The sequence below is a fragment of the Ursus arctos genome, unplaced genomic scaffold, assembly GCF_023065955.2.
Source record: "Ursus arctos isolate Adak ecotype North America unplaced genomic scaffold, UrsArc2.0 scaffold_10, whole genome shotgun sequence".
Classification (NCBI taxonomy): Eukaryota; Metazoa; Chordata; class Mammalia; order Carnivora; family Ursidae; genus Ursus; species Ursus arctos.
The window spans coordinates 43,443,582-43,466,388 of record NW_026622764.1 but is presented as its reverse complement, the minus strand read 5'-3'; the positions used below and the strand labels follow the sequence as shown (position 1 = coordinate 43,466,388).

At 37.9% G+C, this 22,807-nt stretch overlaps 1 protein-coding gene across 3 annotated transcripts in view; it reads right to left on the bottom strand.

The window, feature by feature from the left end:
- Positions 1 to 22,807, bottom strand: part of DIAPH3 (diaphanous related formin 3) — a 474,831-nt gene that overhangs the window by 356,764 nt on the left and 95,260 nt on the right. For all 3 annotated transcript variants that reach the window (XR_008957915.1, XR_008957918.1, XM_057308188.1), the window contains one exon: positions 4,747 to 4,877. Coding sequence is in view for 1 of the 3 variants with exons in the window: in XM_057308188.1 (XP_057164171.1) it covers positions 4,747 to 4,877 (131 nt within the window). In the remaining 2 variants the exon portion in view is untranslated. The remainder of the gene's footprint in view (positions 1 to 4,746; positions 4,878 to 22,807) is intronic.

Below are 22,807 nucleotides of genomic sequence, written 5' to 3'. Positions count from 1 at the left end.
CTGCCTGCTGCTCCCCCTGCTTCTGCTCTAATAAATAAATACAATCTTTTAAAAATATAAAAAATAATAAATATATAATAATATTTTTAAAAGTAGAGGCAAATAAAGTCAATTTCTGACAAGAGTTTTACCCTCAAAAGACTTTTGCCAAGGAAACCTAATGATATACTTGAAGCAAGAGTGAAATCAGAGACAAACGTAAAAGACCTAAAAAGGAATGATTATATCCATGTGCAAACATGTACACACATACACTTATCTGTAGTTTAACTCAATACTAACAGCTAATCTATAATATTAAAAAAATAAAATTAGAATATCACACTAAACTAGCATGCACATTAACTGAGGGTGATTAGGTTCAAAATAAGGGATATTGCTTATTTTTGTCCCTCTTATGTACATGCATATTAAATTTCCATCTTAAGTGTGTATAAGTTAACTTTCTTTTCTAAGATCAGAAAGGGACTATGTCTTCCAAATTAGTAAGTAAGGAAAAAAGTGACATGAGAGATTTAAAAATCTATCCAAAAGAATTTAAGGAAGAAGAGAAAGACTACAGAAAAGGAATAAAGAGCAGAAGGGGGTGTGGAAAGGGAGATGAACATGGTAAAAGAAGTATAAATTAAGTGAAAATTCAGACGAAATATCAGCTCCAGATTCCAATAGTTTTTACAGTGACTATGAAGACAAAGACTATCAGAATTATTTTAAAAAGCATTTGCATGCTATTTACAATAGCTATGCCTGAAACAGAAGAAAAAAATAAAGGCATGGAATAGTATGAATTGTGACGATATGTGAGTGGTTGCACATATCAACACACAGAAATCTATGAACTAGAGGGAAAAAGCCACCAAAGAATGCATAGGAGATGCCACCATTGACACGAAGTTCGAAACGATATAACACCAAATAATACATGAATTAATTAGACATATATGGTGAAATGATAACGAAAAGAAAAGAAGATAAGCCCGAAATTCAAAACAGTGCTAACCACAGCACAGTGGGAGAAGGGGACATAGAACTTAGCAGGAATGCATGGAGCTTCAAAGTTCCAAGCAGTACTCCTAGCTTTTCATTAGTGGGCAAGTGGGTACTTGTTGTACTCTTATGACGAGGACTTTTTTAAATATATTTAACATTTTATAAAAATAAAATTTTGAATAAGTACTGGTAATTTCAAAATATTGGTCCTGACTTTTTTCTCCAGGTCACGTTGATACCGAGGAATATGTTGATCTTGGTGCTTGCCACAACGTTTCTATTTGTCTCTTCACACGTGTGGTCTGTGGCACAATGTATGCCAATTCCAAAATTAAACACAAAGCTGGAGGAAGAGCTTAAGTCCAGAAATGGAGAAAAACTAGATTCCAAACAGGACACTGATCAAATGGAGTAATGACCCACAACGGTTGCTCACTTGCTTTGCAGTAAACATACATGTTACTGCATGTTTTTCTGAAGGTTTTTTTTTTTAATTAGTTATTAACTTTATCAGGCCTAGTTCCATAAACTCCTTAGAAATTTAACAAAAAGAGTTAGCAAGAAAACAGGTCTTGGAAACTTCAAAATGTACATGTTAAACGTAAGTAAAGAGAAATAATGCCTAAGATCACAAAACACCAGACCAGAGAGACTGGCTTTTCTGAGACAGAAATCATGCCCTTGACAGCTCCATCAAATTGAGAAAATGAAGATGTATTCTGTAACTAACTTACTATATACATAGATGAGTATGGACTAAAATGCTAGATATCAATCATAATAATGTTAGTGCCTACTCTTTTATGTTTCCACCTCAAAGTGTTCAATAGCTCAAACATAATTGTTGCCTATGTCAAGATCCACTAAAAGTTATAATGGACAATTTGAAGAAGTTGGTCTTTTCTTGTGTTCCAAAAGTAAAGCAACTATGTCTTTTAGCTTAGAACTGTCACCAAGAATATTGAATAATCAATAAAACTTCAAAACAGAAGAATTTTGTGATCTTCAAATCAACTCCTCATAAAAGGTGGCAAATAACATGGTATTTAATGCACTGGTTTTCATATAATTCACTGTCTGGATGGTAAAAGGTTGACGTGGCTCGTAACTGGGAGGCAGAGTTTCGCAGACAGATGGCTCTGAAAAGTATTGCCTATCTGGGTGGAGGTGAGGCAGAGGGAGGTTTCCTTCTTGTTCCTTCATTTTTGATTTAAATAAAACCCAATCCCAAACCAGCATTGGAGAACCATCATTAATTAGTTCACGTGTTTCATTCTCAACTCTATTCACAGACATTGAAGAATTTTAATGCTGATTTACTCAATAATATTACAGGTCTAACAAGGATCCCAAAAGCTGACAAAAAGTCTACTTTTTTCTCTTGAAACTGAGTCACATAGTGTACATTTAAAAAAATAAGAAAATATGAAAAACTGACTTTAACAATAGCAGACACAAAACTAATGGCCAAGTCCAAAAATTTTGAACATAGGCAGAACTTCAACTTTTACACCTCCAGGTAAGTCGCTCCTCAAACTGGAGCACCGCACACAGAGACAGGAGTCTCTTCGTGCTACATCATGCGCCACAGTTTCAGAAAAACATCTCCAATAGTGAGATTGCTATCATTTTCAATTAAAAAGGCTTTTATAGGAAACATCCACAGCTTGTGGATTTCTGACAATATATTCTAGAATTGGCCTTTCTTGGAAAAATAATTCCACAATTTTTTTTTAAATAAGGTTCAAGTGAAGGAGATATAAGATTATTTCCCAGTAGTTTAAGAAAAAAATCACATATAATTGTATCCACTGGAATATACATGAATTCATATATAAAATCCTTCCATGGTTTTTCTTTTGCTACCATTTTCATCTAATCAAATTATGAAGATAAAGGGAAGGCTCTACTACTAATTAAATTGAAAAGCCATGAATAAATCCATTGCTCAGTGGCTGCCAGATAAACTAAGACATGAGTGCATCTCCCAATCAACCCCAGAACACCCTCCTCTACATTTAAACTCTTTAAGAACAGGGCCTGGATCCGCTTTGCTATTTATCTAAGCCCCGCATCTAAGACTGTACTTGGTAAATATCGGGGGCTCAATAATTATTTTTTAAATGAATATATTAAAACAGGTACAGATTAAACTGGAAACCAGAGCTCTTCATGTATGATTATACCTGTCAGATTCCTAATTCAACTTAGTCTCTAACAAGAGCCAAGGTAAAACTGAAGGAGACTAAAATTAAACTTCATGTTTCAATCAACAGACCTTCACTGAGGGCTTCTTATGTGCTGGGCACCGTGCCTGGTAAAGAGAAGTAACTAAGACATATGAAGTCCCAGGCCTCCTGCCCACCAGGCTTGCCATCTAAAGAACAGTCTGGAAGTGGGGAAATATGGAAAAACAAAGATAAAGTTGAAACATGCTGAAATACACTTTGTTAACTCTTCATACTCCTCCGTTAAACCTCACTCGCTTTCGTGTGTCAGCATGTAGGGTCTTTTTATTTTAAATAGTTGTACTGACAAAGATTTTTTCCTATGTAGCCAAATTTCAGAAGTGTCCAGAAAAGTACTAATCAGAGAGGATATCAAAGAGATTCTATTGTGTATTATTAACTTCCATAGTCAGTCATTCTAGCCCTAAAAATATATATTTATATAAATATACATCTAATACAGATATATTCTCATGTAAAAACAAGCAGTCATTTATTATACAAAAGCAGCCAAAACTGATCTTAGACCCTTGCAGCTCTGAAATCCTGATTTTATGACTGCTCAGACGTTTTTTAACAATTTCTGCTTGAAGTTTTTCAAGAATATCCTGAGCTTAAAAGTCTAAAACCTGTTTTATAGAGACACCTGTAGTAGTGTTGCCAGATCCAGGACACCTAGTTAAATTTGGATTTCAGATAAACAACAAAAATTCTCAGTGTTAGTATGTCTGAAATTCAGATTTTACTGGGCATCTTCTATTTTTACTTGCTAAATCTGGCAATATTAACCTATGTGCCCCTATAAATATATTTTTTTTCAATAAAGGAAAAGTTAATTAATGATATTTCTTTCTGTGTCAAAAAAAATTTCAGCCAGTATATATACACTACCAAAATTCAGAGTGAAACTCAGTTTCTGATCAGGATTGTTCTCATTTAAAAAACACCATAATTTTTTTTTTAATTTTTTTTAAGATTTTAGGAAAGAGAGAGAGAGAGAGTGTGTGTGTGTGTGTGTGTGTGTGTGTGCACGCGTGCCCATGAGTGGAGGGAGCAACAGAGGGAGACGGAGAGAGAAAATCTCAAGCAGACTGCCTGCTGAGCACAGAGCCCAACATGGGGCTCGATCTCACAACTCATGAGATCTTGACCTGAGCAGAAATCACAAGTCAGACACTTAACCAACTGAGCCACCTGGGCACCGCTATTTTTTAAAACTTTAAGAAAAAAACGTAAGAGTAAGTTTTTGTTTTTAAGTCCATAGGCTATGTATCATTTGGTAATAAATACAAAAAGTACTACCGACACTATATTTCATCATTTGGTAATAAATACAAAAAGTACTACCGACACTATATTTCATCATGCATATAAATATTACATATTCATTTTTTACCTTGAGATGTCGTTGATGTATACACCACCTATTTACAGGTGCTATGACTAAAGTATTTAATAAAAATAACAGATTAATGACATCTGTTTAATTTACTAACGTGCACTGATGATGTTCAGAGAGATGAATTACCTCACAGGATTGCTAGTCAAAGACACGCGGAGGGACTCCAGGCATGTGACAAGTCTCTCATCCGCACACCCCATTTTCAGTTCATAGATGAATTCCTGGGGTGAGATCTGTCGCCTACTCTTAAGGCTTCCCTGTAAATTAAAGAAAATAAATAAATAAATTTATCTTCACTGAAGTAATATCAATTACATTAATCCCACCTTTCATATTAGCAGCTGCACACGACTACTCTGAGTGGTATTATTTTGAGGGAGTGATTTCCTTCTGCCCACAAATACAAAGCAGAATCCAGGATATTCACAAAAGATAGGTCTGCAAATTAAAAGGACTTTTTCAAATCCCAAATATCATGGAAAACAATGACGTATTTATTATAGAAATACCTGAAAATAAAGTCAACTATTTTAGGCCCATGCAAAATAAAAAGCAAACCTCAATACAGGAAAAACCCTATTAAAATTAATATTTTAATTACCACAAAATTAATATTTTAAGCACCACAAAAAATGGCTGTAAGTCATTAATTGACTCAACTACCATCAAGTGCCCAATTCTAAGCACACAGATTATCAAAACCTAAGTCTGGAAAGAGAAATTCAAGTAAGGACATAATTCCTATGGCACTCAGAAGAGGAAGCCCTAATGGAGCAGATGAGGGAAACCTGAGTAACAGGGAGAAGGGAAGTCAGTTAAGGAGACAAAGAATTAGGAACTCCTTCCAGACTCACATGGCACATATATGTACAACCACAAAGAAAACCAAAAGCACTGACAACAGAATGAAGATAGCGGCCCGATCATGGAGGGACAGAGCATCGCTATCCAATTGGATTTTCCAGCGCAGCTTCGGAAGGCTCACTCTGGCAGATTGTCAGAGCTGGAGTTCGCTCGTTATGCAACACTGAGTGGCTACTACGTGCCAGACACTGTTCCAAGTGTTACACAGAGAACGGTAAACAAGGGACAACAATCCCTAGATGCATGGAGCTTTCTTCCCCATGGAGAAGAAAGCCAGGCAGACAATAAATGAAATAAGCAGTTAAAACTGCTTTGTGGCCAGTAAAAAGTGCTCCAGAGAAACATAAAAGCAGAGAAGAAGAATAAGGAGCCCAGGAGGTGGTTGGCAATTTCAAACAGGGTGCGCACAGAAAGACTCACAGAAGAATCTGAAGGCCTCAAACTTGAATATTAGAACAAAGGTCTGAAGGAGAGAGAAGCAAGCATACTGATAACTGAAAAGTTGTGACGGAAGGGACTGTCCCCTCACAGGCCACCAAAGGAACTCTGACTTTTACTCTCAGATCAGGAGCATCAGAAGACCTGTTAAGACGACACTAAGATAGTCCAGATGGAAAATGATGAGCACAATGAACAAACCACGACGTCCAGAACCGTATCTATGTCAATCGCAGATTGTACACCCAAGGGCAAGGAATTATACATGTTCAAAAGCAGGTTAGTGGTGATGGCAGGAAATCAGATGCATTTTTTTCATTTCTTTCTTATTATTAATTTGCCATAATAATGTGCAAGGAAACATTCCCAATAATGCAAAACAAACTAGCACTGGAAAGACTGATGGTTTTCATCAATAGCAAAGTGGTCATTTACTAAAGAAAAATTAATGAGCAAAATCTCAAAATAAAGAAAATAAAGTGGAAAGGGGAAATGAAATGGTAAGAACGGTGCAAATAAACATTTTTAAAATCAGTGACTATGTTATGTATCATTAATGAGAATACATCTAACTTGTACAGACATAGCATTTATCAGTATCTTTTTCTGCTTTAAATTACTAAAGTATTGCCTGTTCAACACAGAAAATTTGGAAAACAGAAAAGCAACAGGGGAAAAAAGTGCTTCAAAATGACTTAATTTGATATTTCTCCTTTAAGTGTTTTCTTTCTCATATAAGAATATGTACATAATATTCCATATATATTCATAAACACCTGTACTTTCAAAAATATTATAGCATACATATTGTTCAGTAGGCTTTTATTTTTAGTCATGTTTCATGAACATATCCCAGTATCTTAAATTTTTTTCCTCCCTACAGACTATTAACATACCTAATTACCTACCTTAGACCCATATCATTGGGCGTGTAGGTTGCCTAGCACAATTTCTTGGTATTAAATTTTCAAGTTCCCTGTGCATATTGTCGGGCCAATATTTTTAATCCGAATATATACAAACAGAAGTTAAACCAGATGATCTTTTTGTAGTACTTGATATTTGTAGTACTTGAGTCAGTACTCTGAATTTATCATTGAAACAATTATGATTGGGGGGGGTTCAAAATAAACCAAAACTGAATAGATTAACTGGTTCCCTTCAACAATATACGGGTAAGACCAGATAGTCAATACTTTAAAAATATAAGAATAAAAGGTAGTAAATGCATTTGAATAAAAATTAAAAAAAAAAAGCAGTCACCTGCCCTACCACTTAACCATATCTTTCAGAGGCAATCATTTTCATTCCCTTAACTGTTTCTTCTGATAGCTACTTAATATGTCTAAATAACATGATTACTCTGATCTCTTTAAACTTGTAGGTTTAATATTATCTTTGACTTCTATTATGAAAGATAATGATTTAGTTATCTTACAACATTGGAATTTGTCCTCTTCCACCATCTGACTGCAGTTAAAGGTAAACTCAATTGAGCCAAAAGAGGTCCCCATGAAACAGAAGCTCTATGAGATCCAGAGATTTTTGGATAACTGAACTTCATAATTCTTTAGTTCGTTTCATGACACAAAATAGAACATCATATACTCCCATTCATAAAGTCTTCCAGCTCCTATAATTCCCAAACCAACACACTGGTCTCCTTAAAAGTGGGAACACGAAAAGCATGTTGGCTCTTACCATCCCCATTAGGTATTATCCTGGAGGGACTAGCTAGTGTGGTAAGACAACAACAATAGATTAGAAAAGAAGGAGTAAAACTGTCTATTTGCAAATGAAATTGTCTACATGAATTTAGCAAGATGACAGAATAAAACTCAACCTCTTTTTTTTTTTTACTTCTCAATACTACTCATAGTCGGGAAATAAAATTTTATTATTTATCATTTTTAATAGCATCAAAAGAGCCCTCACAAAATAATTAGGAAAATTTTTAACAAAAGAAGAAAAATACTTATATTCTAAGAAGGATAAAACATCGTGAGGAGGTATTAAAGGTGGCCTAAATAAATGATGTTATGCCAGGTTCATGGATCAGAAGACTCGATATTATTGTTAAGAAATATATTTTCTGAAGAACAATGTATATATTCAATATAATCACACTGAAATCCCAGCAAGTTTTGCAGAAATTGAGAAGTAGCTTCTAAAATTTATATGAAAAGAAATAAATAAATTTTATATGGAAATGCAGGAAACCTAAAATAGAATAATTTAAAAGAATAAAGTTGGGGGATTTCATCTGATTTCAAGACTTACTATAAAGCTACTGTAATCAAGTTTGAATAGTATCAACAGAACAGAGTCCAGAAATACATGTGCACCTACGTGGTCAATGACTTTCAACAATGGTATTAATGTCATTCAATGGAGCAAGAAGAATCTTCTCAACAAATGGTGTTGGAACAACTGGACATCCAAATGAGAGAAAGTGAACCTAGACCTTAGATCTAAATGTACAAGCTAAAATTTAATGTCTACAAGAAGAGAAATGAAAATCTTCACTACCTTCAGGAAGGCAAAGATTTCTAAGGACAAAAGGCACTAACTATAAAATTGATAAATTAGACTTCATCAAAATTTAAACCTTCCATTTTGCAAACAACTCTTAAGATAGTTTCATGAAGACCATGAAAAGTAAGCCACAGATTAGGAGAAAAATATCTGCAATACAAGCCAAGAAGTGTGCAGTCTGAGACTTTACCCTACATAACAGAACAAGCTACGGGAGCCTCTTACTGGTGCATGAGTGCTGGCAGAAAACATACGAGTCCTCGGTTAGAGACAAAGGATTTTATTATGCCTCTACTGGTCCCCAACCCACCAAGTCCCACAGGGGCATCACAGGACTCCCTAATGGATGCCTGTACATGCAGTGGATTGCAATATAGGACACTATGCTTGGGGGACTCACCAATTGTATACTGAATAATAACAAGTCTGGTCACTGTCTACAGGGAGACCTAACCATCTCTCAAGGCAGCTCACTGCAAAAGCAACGCTGAGAAATGGTTTGGGTAGGGCTTGCCTTCTTGGTGTAATCAGAATAAATACACAGGGATACTCAAGGCCCATGGCAGACTGCCTCTCCCAACAATAAATGTAGTTCATACAGATTTGTATTCGGAACATTTAATGAAGTCCTACAACTCAGTAGAAATAAAACAGCCCAATTAAAAAATGATCAAAAGACTTCACCAAAGAAGATACATGAATGGCCAATAATCACATGAAATGACGTGCAAGACCATTTGTCACCAGGGAAATGCAGTTTAAAACCAGAAAGAAAAAAACCACAAATGGGAAATAACTAGACACTCCCTGGAATGGGGAGGATGTGAGGTACCTAAAGCTTACCTACTCCACTGGTGGAAACAAAAAACGGTATCGCCACTTTGACCAAAGTTTGGCAGTTTCCTTTAAATATACACAGAACAGCAGACTCAGCAAATGCACGGCTAGGGGTCAAGCAGGAGGAAAACCAGAACAACAACAGAAACATTCATACAATGTTCAGAGCAGCTTCATTCATAAGAATCGAAGTCTGGGAATGACCAAGGCACTCATCGAGTTGTGGCATATCTATACAATAGAATACTAAGCACCAATAAAAATCCACTGATGATGCAACCAGACAGATGAAATAAAAAACAAAAACAAAAAAACAAAACAAAAACTGCTGAGTTAAATCAAGCAAGAAAAAGTACATAATATATGGTTGCATTTATATGAAAGACCAAGACCAACCTGTCAATCTTTTTTCTAGTGACACTCTCTGGTTCAAGGCAGAGAAGCAAATCTGTGAACAGTTTTAATTGTGTTTGGGTGGAAATGGGGGTAAAGACACACAATATTTTAAATGGGGGCAGTAAGTAGATTTTACCAATCAAAACGGGAAAGCCAGAATAATCTCACTGGCTAAAAATAATTCTTGATTTCAACCATAGTTGTTTCCAGTTTGAGCAATTTATTATCTAAAAACTTCTGCATTTTTACCTCAGATTCCTTTCCTCTTAAAACCCTCCCCCTCTCACCCAAACCCTCACCATCACTACTGAATCCTGGCACAGGCCTACACATCAGATCTGGGCTGAGACTAACTTCCCGGGACAGGCCTTTCGTGAGCCACAAAAGGGGAGTCCCCCATCTATGGATTCATTGTTCTTAATGCTCACCGCTCTATTAAAATAATTTTAACTACCATTTATTATGTGAAGGATATTTTGAGCATCTACTCTTTCCAGACATTGTCTACGTGATGTAGATACAGTGCAGATACACCGTTTACATGAAGTCCAAGTCAAAGATAACTCCTATCTATGTCTTTGGCCCAAGCAAAAATGTGATGCTTTCTGCTAAAATGGGGAAGATGAAAGAAGCAAAGTAAGTGGTAGGGGAAGGAGATATTTGAGAGTCCCAAGTCTGAGCAAATGACATTTTCCTAAGAAAATAACATTTGAGGGGCATCTGGGTGGCTCGGTCAGTTAAGCGTCCAACTATTGATTTTGGCTTAGGTCATGATCTCAGTCAGGGTCGTGGGATAGAGCCCCACGTCAGGCTCTGCACTAAATGGGGAGTTGGCTTAAAATTCTCACTCTCCCTCTTCTCCTCTCCCCCTTCATGCAGTCTCTCACTCTCAAATAAATCAAGAAAGGGAGGGAGGGAGGGAGGGAAAGAGAGAGCGAGAGGAAGAGGGAAAGAAGGGAGGAAAAGAAGGAGGGAGGGAGGAAGGAAGGGAGGAAGGAAGCATTTGAGCAGAGACCAGAATGAAGAGGAGGGGGGAGATGTGGGAAATCTGCAAGAAGGGTGTTTCAAGCCAAGGGAAAAGGCAGGAAAGAACTGGGTAGATTCAAAGGACAGTAAAAGACACCTCAAAATGGCAGGGAACATGACAAAGAGTTGGAGAGGACAAGGAGAGACACAATAAGCTGGTGTCTGGTCCCAGATGCAGGGAACGGACAAACTGCAGCCTGAGTGTCAAATGTTTTTATAGGACTCTCAAGCTAAGAGTGTTTCTAACATTTCTAACTTGTAAAAAGGAAGAGGAGGAAGAGGAAACACGGGCACTAGCACAGGTAACTGGAACCCTGGGTGACTTAAAAGCCTGAAATGTTTACTGTCTGGCCATTTCACACAAAAGTTTGCTGGTCCCTGATGGGGTCTTACAAACCAGGTGAGGGCTTTTGGTTTTATTCTGAGTGGATGGAAAACTACCGGAAGATACACAGTCGATAAATTTTAAGATCTATTAAAATCAAACACTTTTAAAAGATTATTCTAGCTACTGTGTGGCAACAGACTGTGAGTAGCAAAATGTGAAACAAGATGACCACCTGGAAGGCTAGCATTCTGGGGTGCCTGGGTGGCTCAGCCGTTAAGTGTCTGCCTTCGGCTCAGGTCATGATCTCAGGGTCCTGGGATTGAGCCCCGCATGGGGCTCCCCACTCAGCGGGAAGGCTGCTTCTCCCTCTCCCACTCCCCCTGCTTGTGTTCCCTCTCTCGCTGCCTCTCTCTTCGTCAAATAAATAAATAAAATCTTAAAAAAAAAAAAAAAAGGTGGCTAGCATTCTGTCTGGTCAAGAGTTGACAGTAGCCTGGTATAAGGAGCCAGTGATGGAAGGCATGAGATCGGCTCAATATGAAGTTAGATCACACAAGACAGCCGAAAGTTTGGAGGTAAGGTGTGAAAGAAGTTAAATTCAAAGATGATTCCAAAGTTTTTGGTCCTAACAACTAAGTGAGCAGTGCTGCCATCGACTGCTCATTGAGACCCTATCAAGGGCAGCATGAATTCTAGATTGGGGATAAATCTGGTCAGAAGGTCAAGGGGAAAGCAAGAAGAATGGACAACTCCTCTGAGTAGATTTCCCATAAAGGAGAGCAAAGAACGGGGGCAGCAGCTGGAGGGGAACCCATAGTGGGATTTTTACGGGGCGGGGGGGTTGGAACCATACCACGTTTGCATGCTAAGGGGAATAACCAAGCAGGAGGAAAGAAACTGATAATGCATAAGGTAGGTACAGATGCAGGAAAAGAAATAAGGACACAAAAACACTCAAGCAGATGACACAGGATGTGGCCTATGATATGAGAGGAAGGGTTGATCTTATAGTCACTGGTAAAGTCTATCAGTGTAAGACGAGCCGAAGCAGAGTGGAAGGGAAAAGATTCAGGCAGACTGTTAGATCTGGTGATCAGGAAGTGAAGTGTGAAAGTTCTATTCTGATTGCTTCGACCTTCTTGGGGATAGATACAGCAATATAATCAGCTAAGAGGGAGGACACAGAGTTGGAGGTAGAAGGAAAGGTATGAAATCTTTTTCAGAAAGTCATGAAGTGCCCTGGCAAGGGCCCTGTGGTGGGGTTACTGGCTCACCTGTCAACTGTGATCATTCAGAAAACACTAGTCAGTGTGGCCGCCTGCTTCCTTCCAGATGCATGCTGTGCAGATGTGCAAAGGAGGTAGGAAGTTGAGTTTAACCAAGGGCAGAGTCTATATGGACCGAGAGGCAAATACACAGATTGTTACTCAAGGTAACAATGGAGTAGGTGTCTAAGGTCAATAAAAAAAAAAAAAAAGAAGGGTGTGGCAGTTAGAAGGCAATGGACACAAATAAATGGTAGAGTCAATGGATCAGCAATTCTAAAAGCGTTATGGAACTCTCACAGTGGGAACAGGAAGTAAGCAGAAAGATTGCTAATGCTCAGCAAAGTTTATAAACCATATTTATAGGTGGTATCTTAACCCAAGGCAATGAGTGGTTTAGACTGGGTAGAGAAGCAAAGACTGTTGGAACTGAGAAAGTCGAGGAAATGAGAGGATGCAATGCTGGATGGATCCTCTGGGTGAATGCTGACGTCAGTAAGGACAAGGGCAGCGGTAGTAGCAGGAAGAAAAGCAAAGGCTAGGGAGCCATATGAATAAGAAGGGAGCTATGACCAAGAAGGAGTCTGTCAGTCCGAGCTAGCACCTCTCTGTGGGAGGCCTTCTGCACGAGAACACACCTACCAGGACAGCGTCGGCTGCGGCCTTATTCATGACTGTGCCGTCAGTCCCTCGTAACATGCCTGGCATTCAGGGATATGAATGAGGTTGTAATAAAACCAAAGATATACATAGACTAAGGATTAAAACAAGAAAGGAGAGGAAGATAAGTCACCAGGAAGAATTCCTGAAAGAATACTCACCCAGAAAGGAAGATCTCAAATTAAAGACATAGGAAATAGACCAGATAATTGGGTGATCAGGTTTCATAGGATTTCCCCTTTTATTCGAGTACTATCAACATACATGTACATAAGAGATGAAATTGTGGGCAGAAATAGGATACATGAATAATCAGAAATATTCCTTTTAAGCAGAGCTCTTCTTGTGTTTCTTTCATTTTACAGAACTTCAAAGGAAGCAGGAAGTAGAGGGAGAGAGGAAGGACACTCACGTCTGCCGATCTCTGATTCCATTAGCCATGAAGATGAAAATACTTACAAAGCTTTATCCCCTGTGGTATCAAAACACATTAGTGAGATAAGGATGTCTGGCTGACATCACAAAAATTAGAAGGATATTTATCCAACATAATTTTTAAATCTTTTTTAATCCCTCCGTAAATTTTATTCTGAAATACCAAATGCAGGATAGAAAGAAAAGTACATAATGTTCCCCCTGTCAGATTCCTTATTAAATATATTCTAAGGTACAAAAAGTATTAAGGTATAAAATATAATACATACTTTCACCATTCACTCGCTTCACCATTCCTATATTTCTAAAACCAAATATTCTTTCTTTTTCTAGGTACTATTCATGGTGATGGTAGTCATTTCTGTACCTGAGTCCATGCCTGCATTTCATCTCAGTTTAGGTATCAGACTTCTTCAGTAAGTTTCTCCATTATTCTATCTCATTTACTTGTTTGCAGAATTTGAAATACCTTTTCTATGATAATTTAAAAATACATTCCATTTCCAGTTACCAGTAGAAAGTATTAAAGAGCTTCCATTTTTCAAATAATTGAATGATTCCTACACAAGTATGGAGAATCCACCCTTTAATGGTGACCTAATTTTAAAAATAGTCAAACGAGCTGTCTCTAGAAAGTCTGCATGCTCTGCAGGAAGAGAACACCCCCTAATGTATATCTGGGTGAGGACAATGACCTTTTAGCCCCTAGTAGAATGTCTAACACGTGACAGTTGCTTTAAGCAAGTTTGCCTACATTATCTGAGATATCACAGAAGTTAGAAATGATACTCTTACACACAACTCCAATCATTAAAACTATTACTAAACCCATTAAACCATACCTTATTCCTCCCAGAATGTAGCCTGCACCCAAATTCCCCGTACTACCTCCTCAACAACAGGTAATGGTCGCTTACAACTAAACCCATAAGGAGAAATCGGCATGTTTTAACATGACCCAAAATATATAGCCTCTAGCAGTTAAAAACTTAAAATTTGGGGGGACTGTAAGAAAGCACTGAAACCTTAACTGATTTTTATATGTGGTTCCTAGACTCAAGATCCCTCTCCCCAACACTCACTTTGTAATTTTTAGCAGGTAAGCTGCAAAGAACAAAACATTCCCATCAATGTAAGGCCACAGGAGTCAAAGAGCCTAAGTTCCCACAGTGATGAGAGAGAAAGAGAGAGAGAGTGTGCGTGTGCGTGCCTGCTTCTATCTATATGTCAGTAATTCTAAGTTAACTGCCTCAGTTTCTTTTTAGCATTGTAACTGCTGTATTCTTGGTACCTAATTGCGGTGAGGAGACTAGTGAAGACAAATAAGATAATATGAAATGTGGAGACTATTTAAAGAAATAGTTTGCATTGATAATGACAGTATTTTAAGAAAACTGCAGAGTCAGCACTGTGCAAAACAAGGATTAGCACAGTTGCTGCCAAGGGGGTAATTATAATCTAAATTACTATCATGTATATTGCTATTAAAATGCATTGCAACAATTCCTTGCATTTTTCAAATGATTTCTAGCATCTCTAATGTCACTGATCAACAGAAACACTAAGCTGTCATTGCTGTATGAATTACTTGTTTTCAGAACATTTACAACCCCAACAGATCTCCAGCACCAATAAAATCTGTTATTCAGAGATGGTATTATGCAAACTCATAGTAGAAACTATGAGCAATGAAGAGTACTGCAGAAAGGGGTATTCACCACCAACAAAAAAGAAGGTTAGCAAAGAGTTCCTTTTAGGAGGTTTTTTTTTTTTTTTCCATAAACATTTAATGAGCACCATTATGTACCAAGAACTCTGCCTATAATTTTAGAGGCTGCTTTTAGCATACATTAAAAATAGCATACGTTAAAAGTTTAGAATTATCAAGTACATTTTACAAAGGAACGTGATAAGAAAAATCTGCAGCTCTCCCCCTTTCAGTTTCTAAAATAGCTCTACAGAAAAAAAAGATTGATCCAACGCTAATTTTAGCCACTCAGAAATTAACTTGAATAGAAGAAATTCAACACATTACATTCCTCTTATTATCCATCAATACCTAACTAGCATCGACATCCCTTCTATTCACAGGAAAGCTTTCTCACATTAGCCCATTGCCTTCAATATCACACTTGAATTTTTAGACTATTACGTGTATTTAAAGAAGTGTTCCTTCAACTGCTGAATGCAATATCCTGCTATTATAGCACTTTCGCCTGGTTACATGACCAGGACTGAGGCATTGTTCTAGTTTGCTTTTGTTGTCGTTGGGGATTTGGTTTTTTCATTTGTTTGGTTGGTTTTAAGAGAGATTGCATGAGCAGAGCAGGGTAGGGATGGCCAGAGGAAGAGAGAGAAAAATCTTAAGCAGGCTCCACGCCCAGCGTGGGGCTCTATCTCACGACCCTGAGAACCATGACCTGAGCCAAAATCAAGAATCTGACACTTAACCAACTGAGCCACCAAGGTGCTTCCGTTCTTTTAGTTTTTAAATCTCAAAAGGATGTACTGTTAACAGTTAACAGTCAACTGCTTCTAACCATAGCCAGAGAAGGGAAGCCAAATAAACTATAGTCAGCCACACACCATGAACACACCACAGGAACTGTAACACGGATTTATAAAAAAGAACAAGGAGATCTCTGAGCTTGACAGCATGATTTTCGTGATATAGTTTGAAGTGGAAAAATTAGCAAAGAATCTAACACCTTGTTTATGAAGAGATATTAGAAAATAAACATTTTACAAAGAGGCAGAAAGAAATAATCAGGAACATTCATGAGACTGTACACCTTCAGGGAGTAGACGGGAATATGGGAGGTAAGACGGGGAGTAGAATGCCTGAGAGGCAAGAGGCCAAGTGACAATGCTTTGAGTCTACCTCTGTATGTTCTTTTACTTTTTCGCATACTCAAAAAGGAAAAAATACAATCAAAGAGGACGGGAAGAAAATCTTAAAATGAAATGAATCCAAATAAGTGAACCTAATTGTATTTCAAATAGATATTTATTTCAGAGAAATAAGCTAGAATATAAATATCAAAGATAACAGTATAAACTTGTGGTTTGAGGGAAAGGAAGAGGTATTTGTATAGACATAGCTAAGAAAAAAAACAGATTTAAGATGGGTGTGTGTACACACACATACTATAGGTTTTCTATATATGGATTTACTTATATTTAATATACATACATATATGCAATTTCCGAATCTGCCCACACTCATATACATCTTATACAAGCATCTACACACATATATATCATACACGTGTGTGTGTGTATATGTGTGTGTGTGTGTATGTATGTATGTGTGTATATATATATATATATGCTGTAGCTCTGTCTGAAAGGGCCTAGAGATAAAGACAGCCTGTTAGAAGACCAGCTTTTTTTTTTTTTTAAGATTTTATTTTATTTATTTGACAGAGAGACAGCCAGCAAGAGAGGGAACACAGGCAGGGGGAGTAGGAGAGGAAGAAGCAGGCTCCCAGCAGAGGAGCCTGATGTGGGGCTCGATCCCAGAACGCCGGGATCACACCCTGAGCAGAAGGCAGACGCTTAACGACTGAGCCACCCAGGCGCCCCAGAAGACCTGATTTCTAAGCAGCATTCTCCACTGAAAGAAACTATTCCTTAGACAAAGGACTGATTCCAGGGCCAGGGCTAGGACACCACAGGAGGATCTCGGGAAGATTTTCCACAAGATGATACGAAGTGCTCAAAGAACAGTGGTGATAGGCCAAAGGACAAAGGAACCAGCCTGACAGGGTTTCTATTGGTTTCTATGGGCTAGAGGGTAGGATATGGAGTGACTGCTTCAAGCACACGAGGTTTCCTTTGGGGCTGATGGAAAGGTGCTGGAACCAGACCGTGGTGACACACAATACTGTGAAGATACTAAATGTCAACGGATTGTACACTTTAGAACGGTTAAGATGGTGAGTTTTGTATTATGTGGATTTTTCCACCAAAAAAACAAAAACAAACCCACAAGTTTTACCAAACATTTATAAAACAGAAAATCTGTCGTCTTAGAAGTCGGCAGGTTCTTGAGGAGAAGGAAGTGTAAGAACTAGGAGTACGCGCTGGCCAACAATGTCCTATAGCTCCAGCTGGGTCCTAGTTACACGCGTGTGTTTATTCTGTATTGGTTTATCCAGCAGTATACTAAAGATTTATCGACTTTATTATATAAATTCTGTTTAAAAGTATTTAAAAACCATATTCAAATTGACTAATTTTTATGCTTTATTCTATTTCTAAGGTTACACCGTTACATTCAAATTGAATTCCTTTCAAATCCTTGGCTTTCAAAGCATGCCATTTAAAAGGTTTTACATTAAACGTTATATCTTCTTGCTGAAAAATGAAATTAAATGAAACAGGTTACACGGTGTCAAATGAGGCCACTTGTTTATATTTAGCATCTTCAGTATACCTTTTAGAACTAGAAAATGTTAAGCTCTATCTCAACAACAAATTGCACTTTAAAACTTAAAAAAAAAAAAGAGGCAAAAAAGCTGGGGGTGGGGGAGCTGGTTAAATAAACATGGATGCTCTAATTTGCCAGCCTCTATTTGACGGTTCAATGAAGGATAAAGATCTATTTGGCACATCTGAACAGAGGAAAAAAATGTGCTGATGCTCTTAGTCATTGGTTCATTATCCTCTTTATTGTGTTGATTATGTTTATGTAAGAAGAAAAACAACAAAATTTCATTGGGCATTTACCAAAAAACAAGGGTGGTTGGGAGGTAAGAAAACACCAGCTGTTCCAGTCTTTAAAATCAGGCGATTTGTTTTTCAGTCCCTCCAGGTAATTGCAATTATTTGCCTCCACCATTCTGAGTACTTTCAAGTGTCACTGTTACATTTACAGTATAACCCTTTTTTTCTTTTTCTTCATTTATAGAAGAAAACCGACTTCTTCATATACACATACTATCCTACAAAACTAACCTAAAAAAAAATAAATATACAACAGCACAAAATGTAACATTTTTCAGATTGTTCTCAATATAATTAACATTAGGGATGCCTGGGTGGCTCAGTCAGTTAAGCATCTGCCTTCAGCTCAGTCATGATCCCAGGGTCCTATGATCGAGCCCCACATTGGGCTCCTTACTCAGCGAGGAGTTTGCTTCTCCCTCTCCCTGCCCCTCCCCCTGCCTGTGCTCTTTCTCTTTCTCTCTCTCTCTCTCTCCCCCCCCCCTTCTGACAAATAAATCAAATCTTTATAGGGGCGCCTGGGTGGCTCAGTCAGTTAAGCATCTGCCTTCGGGTAAAGTCATGATGCCAAGGTCCTGGGATGGAGTCCCACATCGGGTTCCCTGTTCAGTGGGGAGCCTGCTTCTCCCTCTCCCTCTGTCCCTCCCTCCCACTCGTGGGTTCTCTCGCTCTTTCTCTCACATAAAAAGTCTTTAAAATATATATATATATATATATACACACACACACACACACACACACATATATATACACACATATACGTATATGTATATACACATATATATATAATTCACATTAACAGCAAATATGGGACAAAAAAAATAATAGGAAAAAACAAAATCTTGGGATCAGAATCACATCCTACAATGATCAGCTGTGGCACTTGGGCTTCTGGTCCACTCAATGTCAAATGTTCCCAGTTCTTACGGAGTGGAGGAAGCTGTGAAATTGAAATACACTTGGAATATACCAGTATTATGTGATTTTTGTCACAAAAAGCATATATCCTTCTTTACTTAGCAATTTTTAAAGCTGTGCAAGTTTATAGAGCAAAGCAAAGGAGGGACCATATTCTGCAGGGTTGTTCAGAGAGGAAGCAGCATGAACTAACAAATTGATTAAAATGAGAAGTAACTGAAGTCCAACAAAAAGGAGTTAATTTTTCATTTGTGTTCTTCCTTGTAACAAAGTACATACGCAGAAAAGCTAAAACTGCCTCATATTTCTATTTCCCAGAATCCCTAGCACTGTGTTCTAAGCAGATACTGCATAAACACTTATGAGAGGTCAAAAAAAGTTAATGGCCCAAAATTTACTCAACTACTATGCTCCTGCCAAGAGCATTCAAAAATGCTAAGTTTAAAAACTTTGATAGTCCCACGGTAACAATTTTATAAGTTCATAACGTCGAAGGTGTTTTGTAAAACCTACCTATCCATCTAACAAGGCATTCAATAAAGGTGGTTAAGAAGGACCTATTGTATACTAACCATTATGGTCAATAATGGGACTCAAAAGTGAGCAAGAGAAAATTCTGCCCCTGAGGTAGTCATCATCAGGTGGAAAAGAGCTCCTGAACAGTTACAAGGTTGGGGAGCCTGGAAAGGAATCCATCCTTGGTGAACAGAAGGGGGGCTGTCCCAACTGTCACCCAGGAAAACAGGGAAGGCCACCCAATAAAGGTAATTCAAGAACCCGGTATTAAAAGATAGGGAGTGGAAAGTCGAATTACACAGACAACATGGGCAAAATAAGGTGTGAGAGATGGGGCATTTTAGGGACTAGATGGCTACATTACGGACGGTGCAGGGAGTGGAGACAACGAAGGCACAGAATGTGGAAGGTGCCTACCCCACCCTGAGGGAAGTCAACTTTAGCCCACAGCTAACAGGAAGCCACTGCGTCATCGGAAATCAAGTACAGAAAAGCTGTGTGTCGGAAAGATACTAGGGCAACAGTGAGGAAGACAGAGGCATGAGTCTCTGAGGTTAGAGACACAAGGCCAGTTCAGGTGAACCTGTAAGAAAGATTTCATCTTCTCAGTTTTATTATAACCTTTAAAAAACAAACAAAAAAGAAAGAAAGAAACAGCTTGAAAGTGTTACTAGAGTTGGGCACAAAAGTGTGTTCGCCTCACACAAGGAAACCTAACATGTTCTATCTCCAAGGCGCTTAAAAGACAAAAGAGGGAGAATGGTTTCTCCTGTTAACAGACACAAAGGAGCCTCTCTCTAACCATCCCACTCTTCTCAAAAATATTCCGTGTTCCCGTAGGGGAGGGAAAAAAATATTTCCAAACCTGCTTTTTCAGCCTCATATCCTACTGTTCTCTTTCAAAGGAACTTCAGTCTGGACAAAATAAACAACTTCCGCTGCACAGATGCGCATCATGGTTCCCCGCACATAAAATACCCCTTTGCTGGTGTGATTCCTACAGCCTTCCACATCCCGACCTCCAAAGGGTTCCAATCCTACCTGGCCAGTCCTGCTGAATGCCACTCCCCATGGAAGCTTTTTCTCTCACCTCAGCAGGAGAGGATCTTAACCTCCCAATTCCCACTTTAAAGTTTATTTCTCCCATTGTGTGTCAGTTACATCTAGCTTCTTTTAGCAGCATATTTATATATTTTATGCCTCCTAGCAGATTTAAAACCTCCTTGGGAATAAGATAAATGTTGGGCTCATCTTTATATGCACTGCAGAAAATGGGAGCTCAAACACCAGTGTAAAAAAACTTCTTTAAATCCCACCTTGATCAAAACCATGTTAGGGCAGTTGGTTAAAGCAACATAGTTACGCCCATCCCTTCAACAACACTAGCTGAGCACCTCTTAAACGCCAGCAGTGATTCACACATTACAAATAATGAACAAAACAGCAAAAATCCCTATTAAGCTTTGGAAACGCACTCTTGAGATTTTTACCAATTTGGGGGGTAATTCTTTCCCTTCCAGGGTAGTTTCAGTATCATCACTACTTAGACCAGGTGCTCGGTATATTTCTCTTCAAACACTTCCTAAAACTTTATATTCTTACATCCACCAAGCACTGCCCCCCAAGAATCGCATGGATAAATAAGGATACCTGTCCTACTAGAAAAAAAAATCAAAGGGTCAAATCTCAAGCTCTGTAGTACTGTGGAAGAATGTGAACAAAAGTCTTCACAGTAAAAACTAATACAAATTCTTTGTGTTCCCAAACTTGATCTTACATTACATTTTTATTATCCATCTGTTTCCTCCACTAAAATGTAGGCTACATTAGAGCAAGGGTACTAACTGTCAGTTCTGTTTATCACAATATTCCTATTGCCTTGAACAGGGCCTCACACAAAATACTTGTTTACAGTAAACAAGAAAAAAAAAAAGAATATATGAATGAGATTAAACAATTCCACTCAGAGACTATTTCTACTAATCTCATACTGGAAGGACTCAATGTAAAGATCATGACTCAGAGACCTGCCCTGTGTCAAGCTGTCAACATGTTTTTCATCTCTGGATTTGATCTCAAATTCCCAAAGTAGTTTATAAATAGACTGTCATTAACTACCAAAATCACTGCTAACTCAAGAGGAGGGAAATGCCCATTCATCACAGCTTTAAGCAACAAAAAGAGATGCTCCATAAAGAGCTGCACAAATTCAGGTCTAAGGCCAGGGGTGGGGGGTGGAATTAAGTATCTTGGCAAAACCCAAGGACGAAATACATGATCCTGGAGGCGTTCCTTAATCATCATTGCAAATGATGTATTTCAGAATGATAACTCTGATGATCGTCTGCAGAAATTTACATATTCCCTAATTATTAAATATCAAAATAAAACTGAACACTTTTAAAAAGGAAATACCCTATTTTGTGAGTATGTCCTACTTACTCATTCCTGATAAAAATAAATTACAACTAAACTCTGAAATGTAAAATTTGTCTTCCAATTTTTAGTCAACAGGACACAAGTCCTGACTCATAATTAAGTAACATGGTATCGCTAGAAAGTGTTTCATAAAATGATTTATGTAATTTTTTGCATCTTTTCTGGTTTATATCACATGGAAGTTTTTCAAATTAGTTAGTATTCTAATTCGTTCTTGTTAATATTGGCATAATACTCAATGGTAAGGATAATTTATTTACCCATTCCCTTCTGTTTCCAGGTTTTTAACATACTAACTACTACTGAAGAAAACGCATCTTTGAGCAATGTCCTCATCTATCGGTGCTTTTATTTCTATTTCATAGAATCCCAGAAGTGGAACCCCTGGGTCAAAAAGTATGTGTGGTTTTTTTTCACAGACATTTCAGATAGCTTTCCAAAAATGCTGTATCATAGTACAGTTCCACCAGCCATGTACGAAGGTACTTTTCTCCCACATTCCCACTAGAATAATATGTATGTAATGGGCAGGGGCACACCTGGGTGGCTCAGTCAGTTAAGTGTCTGCCTTTGGCTCAGGTCATTATCCCAGGGTCCTGGGATTGAGCCCACGTTCAGCGCGCATGCGCTCTCTAATTTAAAAAAATGTTTTTTTTAAATATGCAATGGATATAAAGTACTTTTGTTATCCACAACTCCAGGTATTTCTATTTAGATTTCTTCTTCTTGAACAGTCTTTTCAGACCCTTAGCCCATTTTTCTATTGATTTTTTTTCCTAGACATTTCATAAAAGCTTGCTCT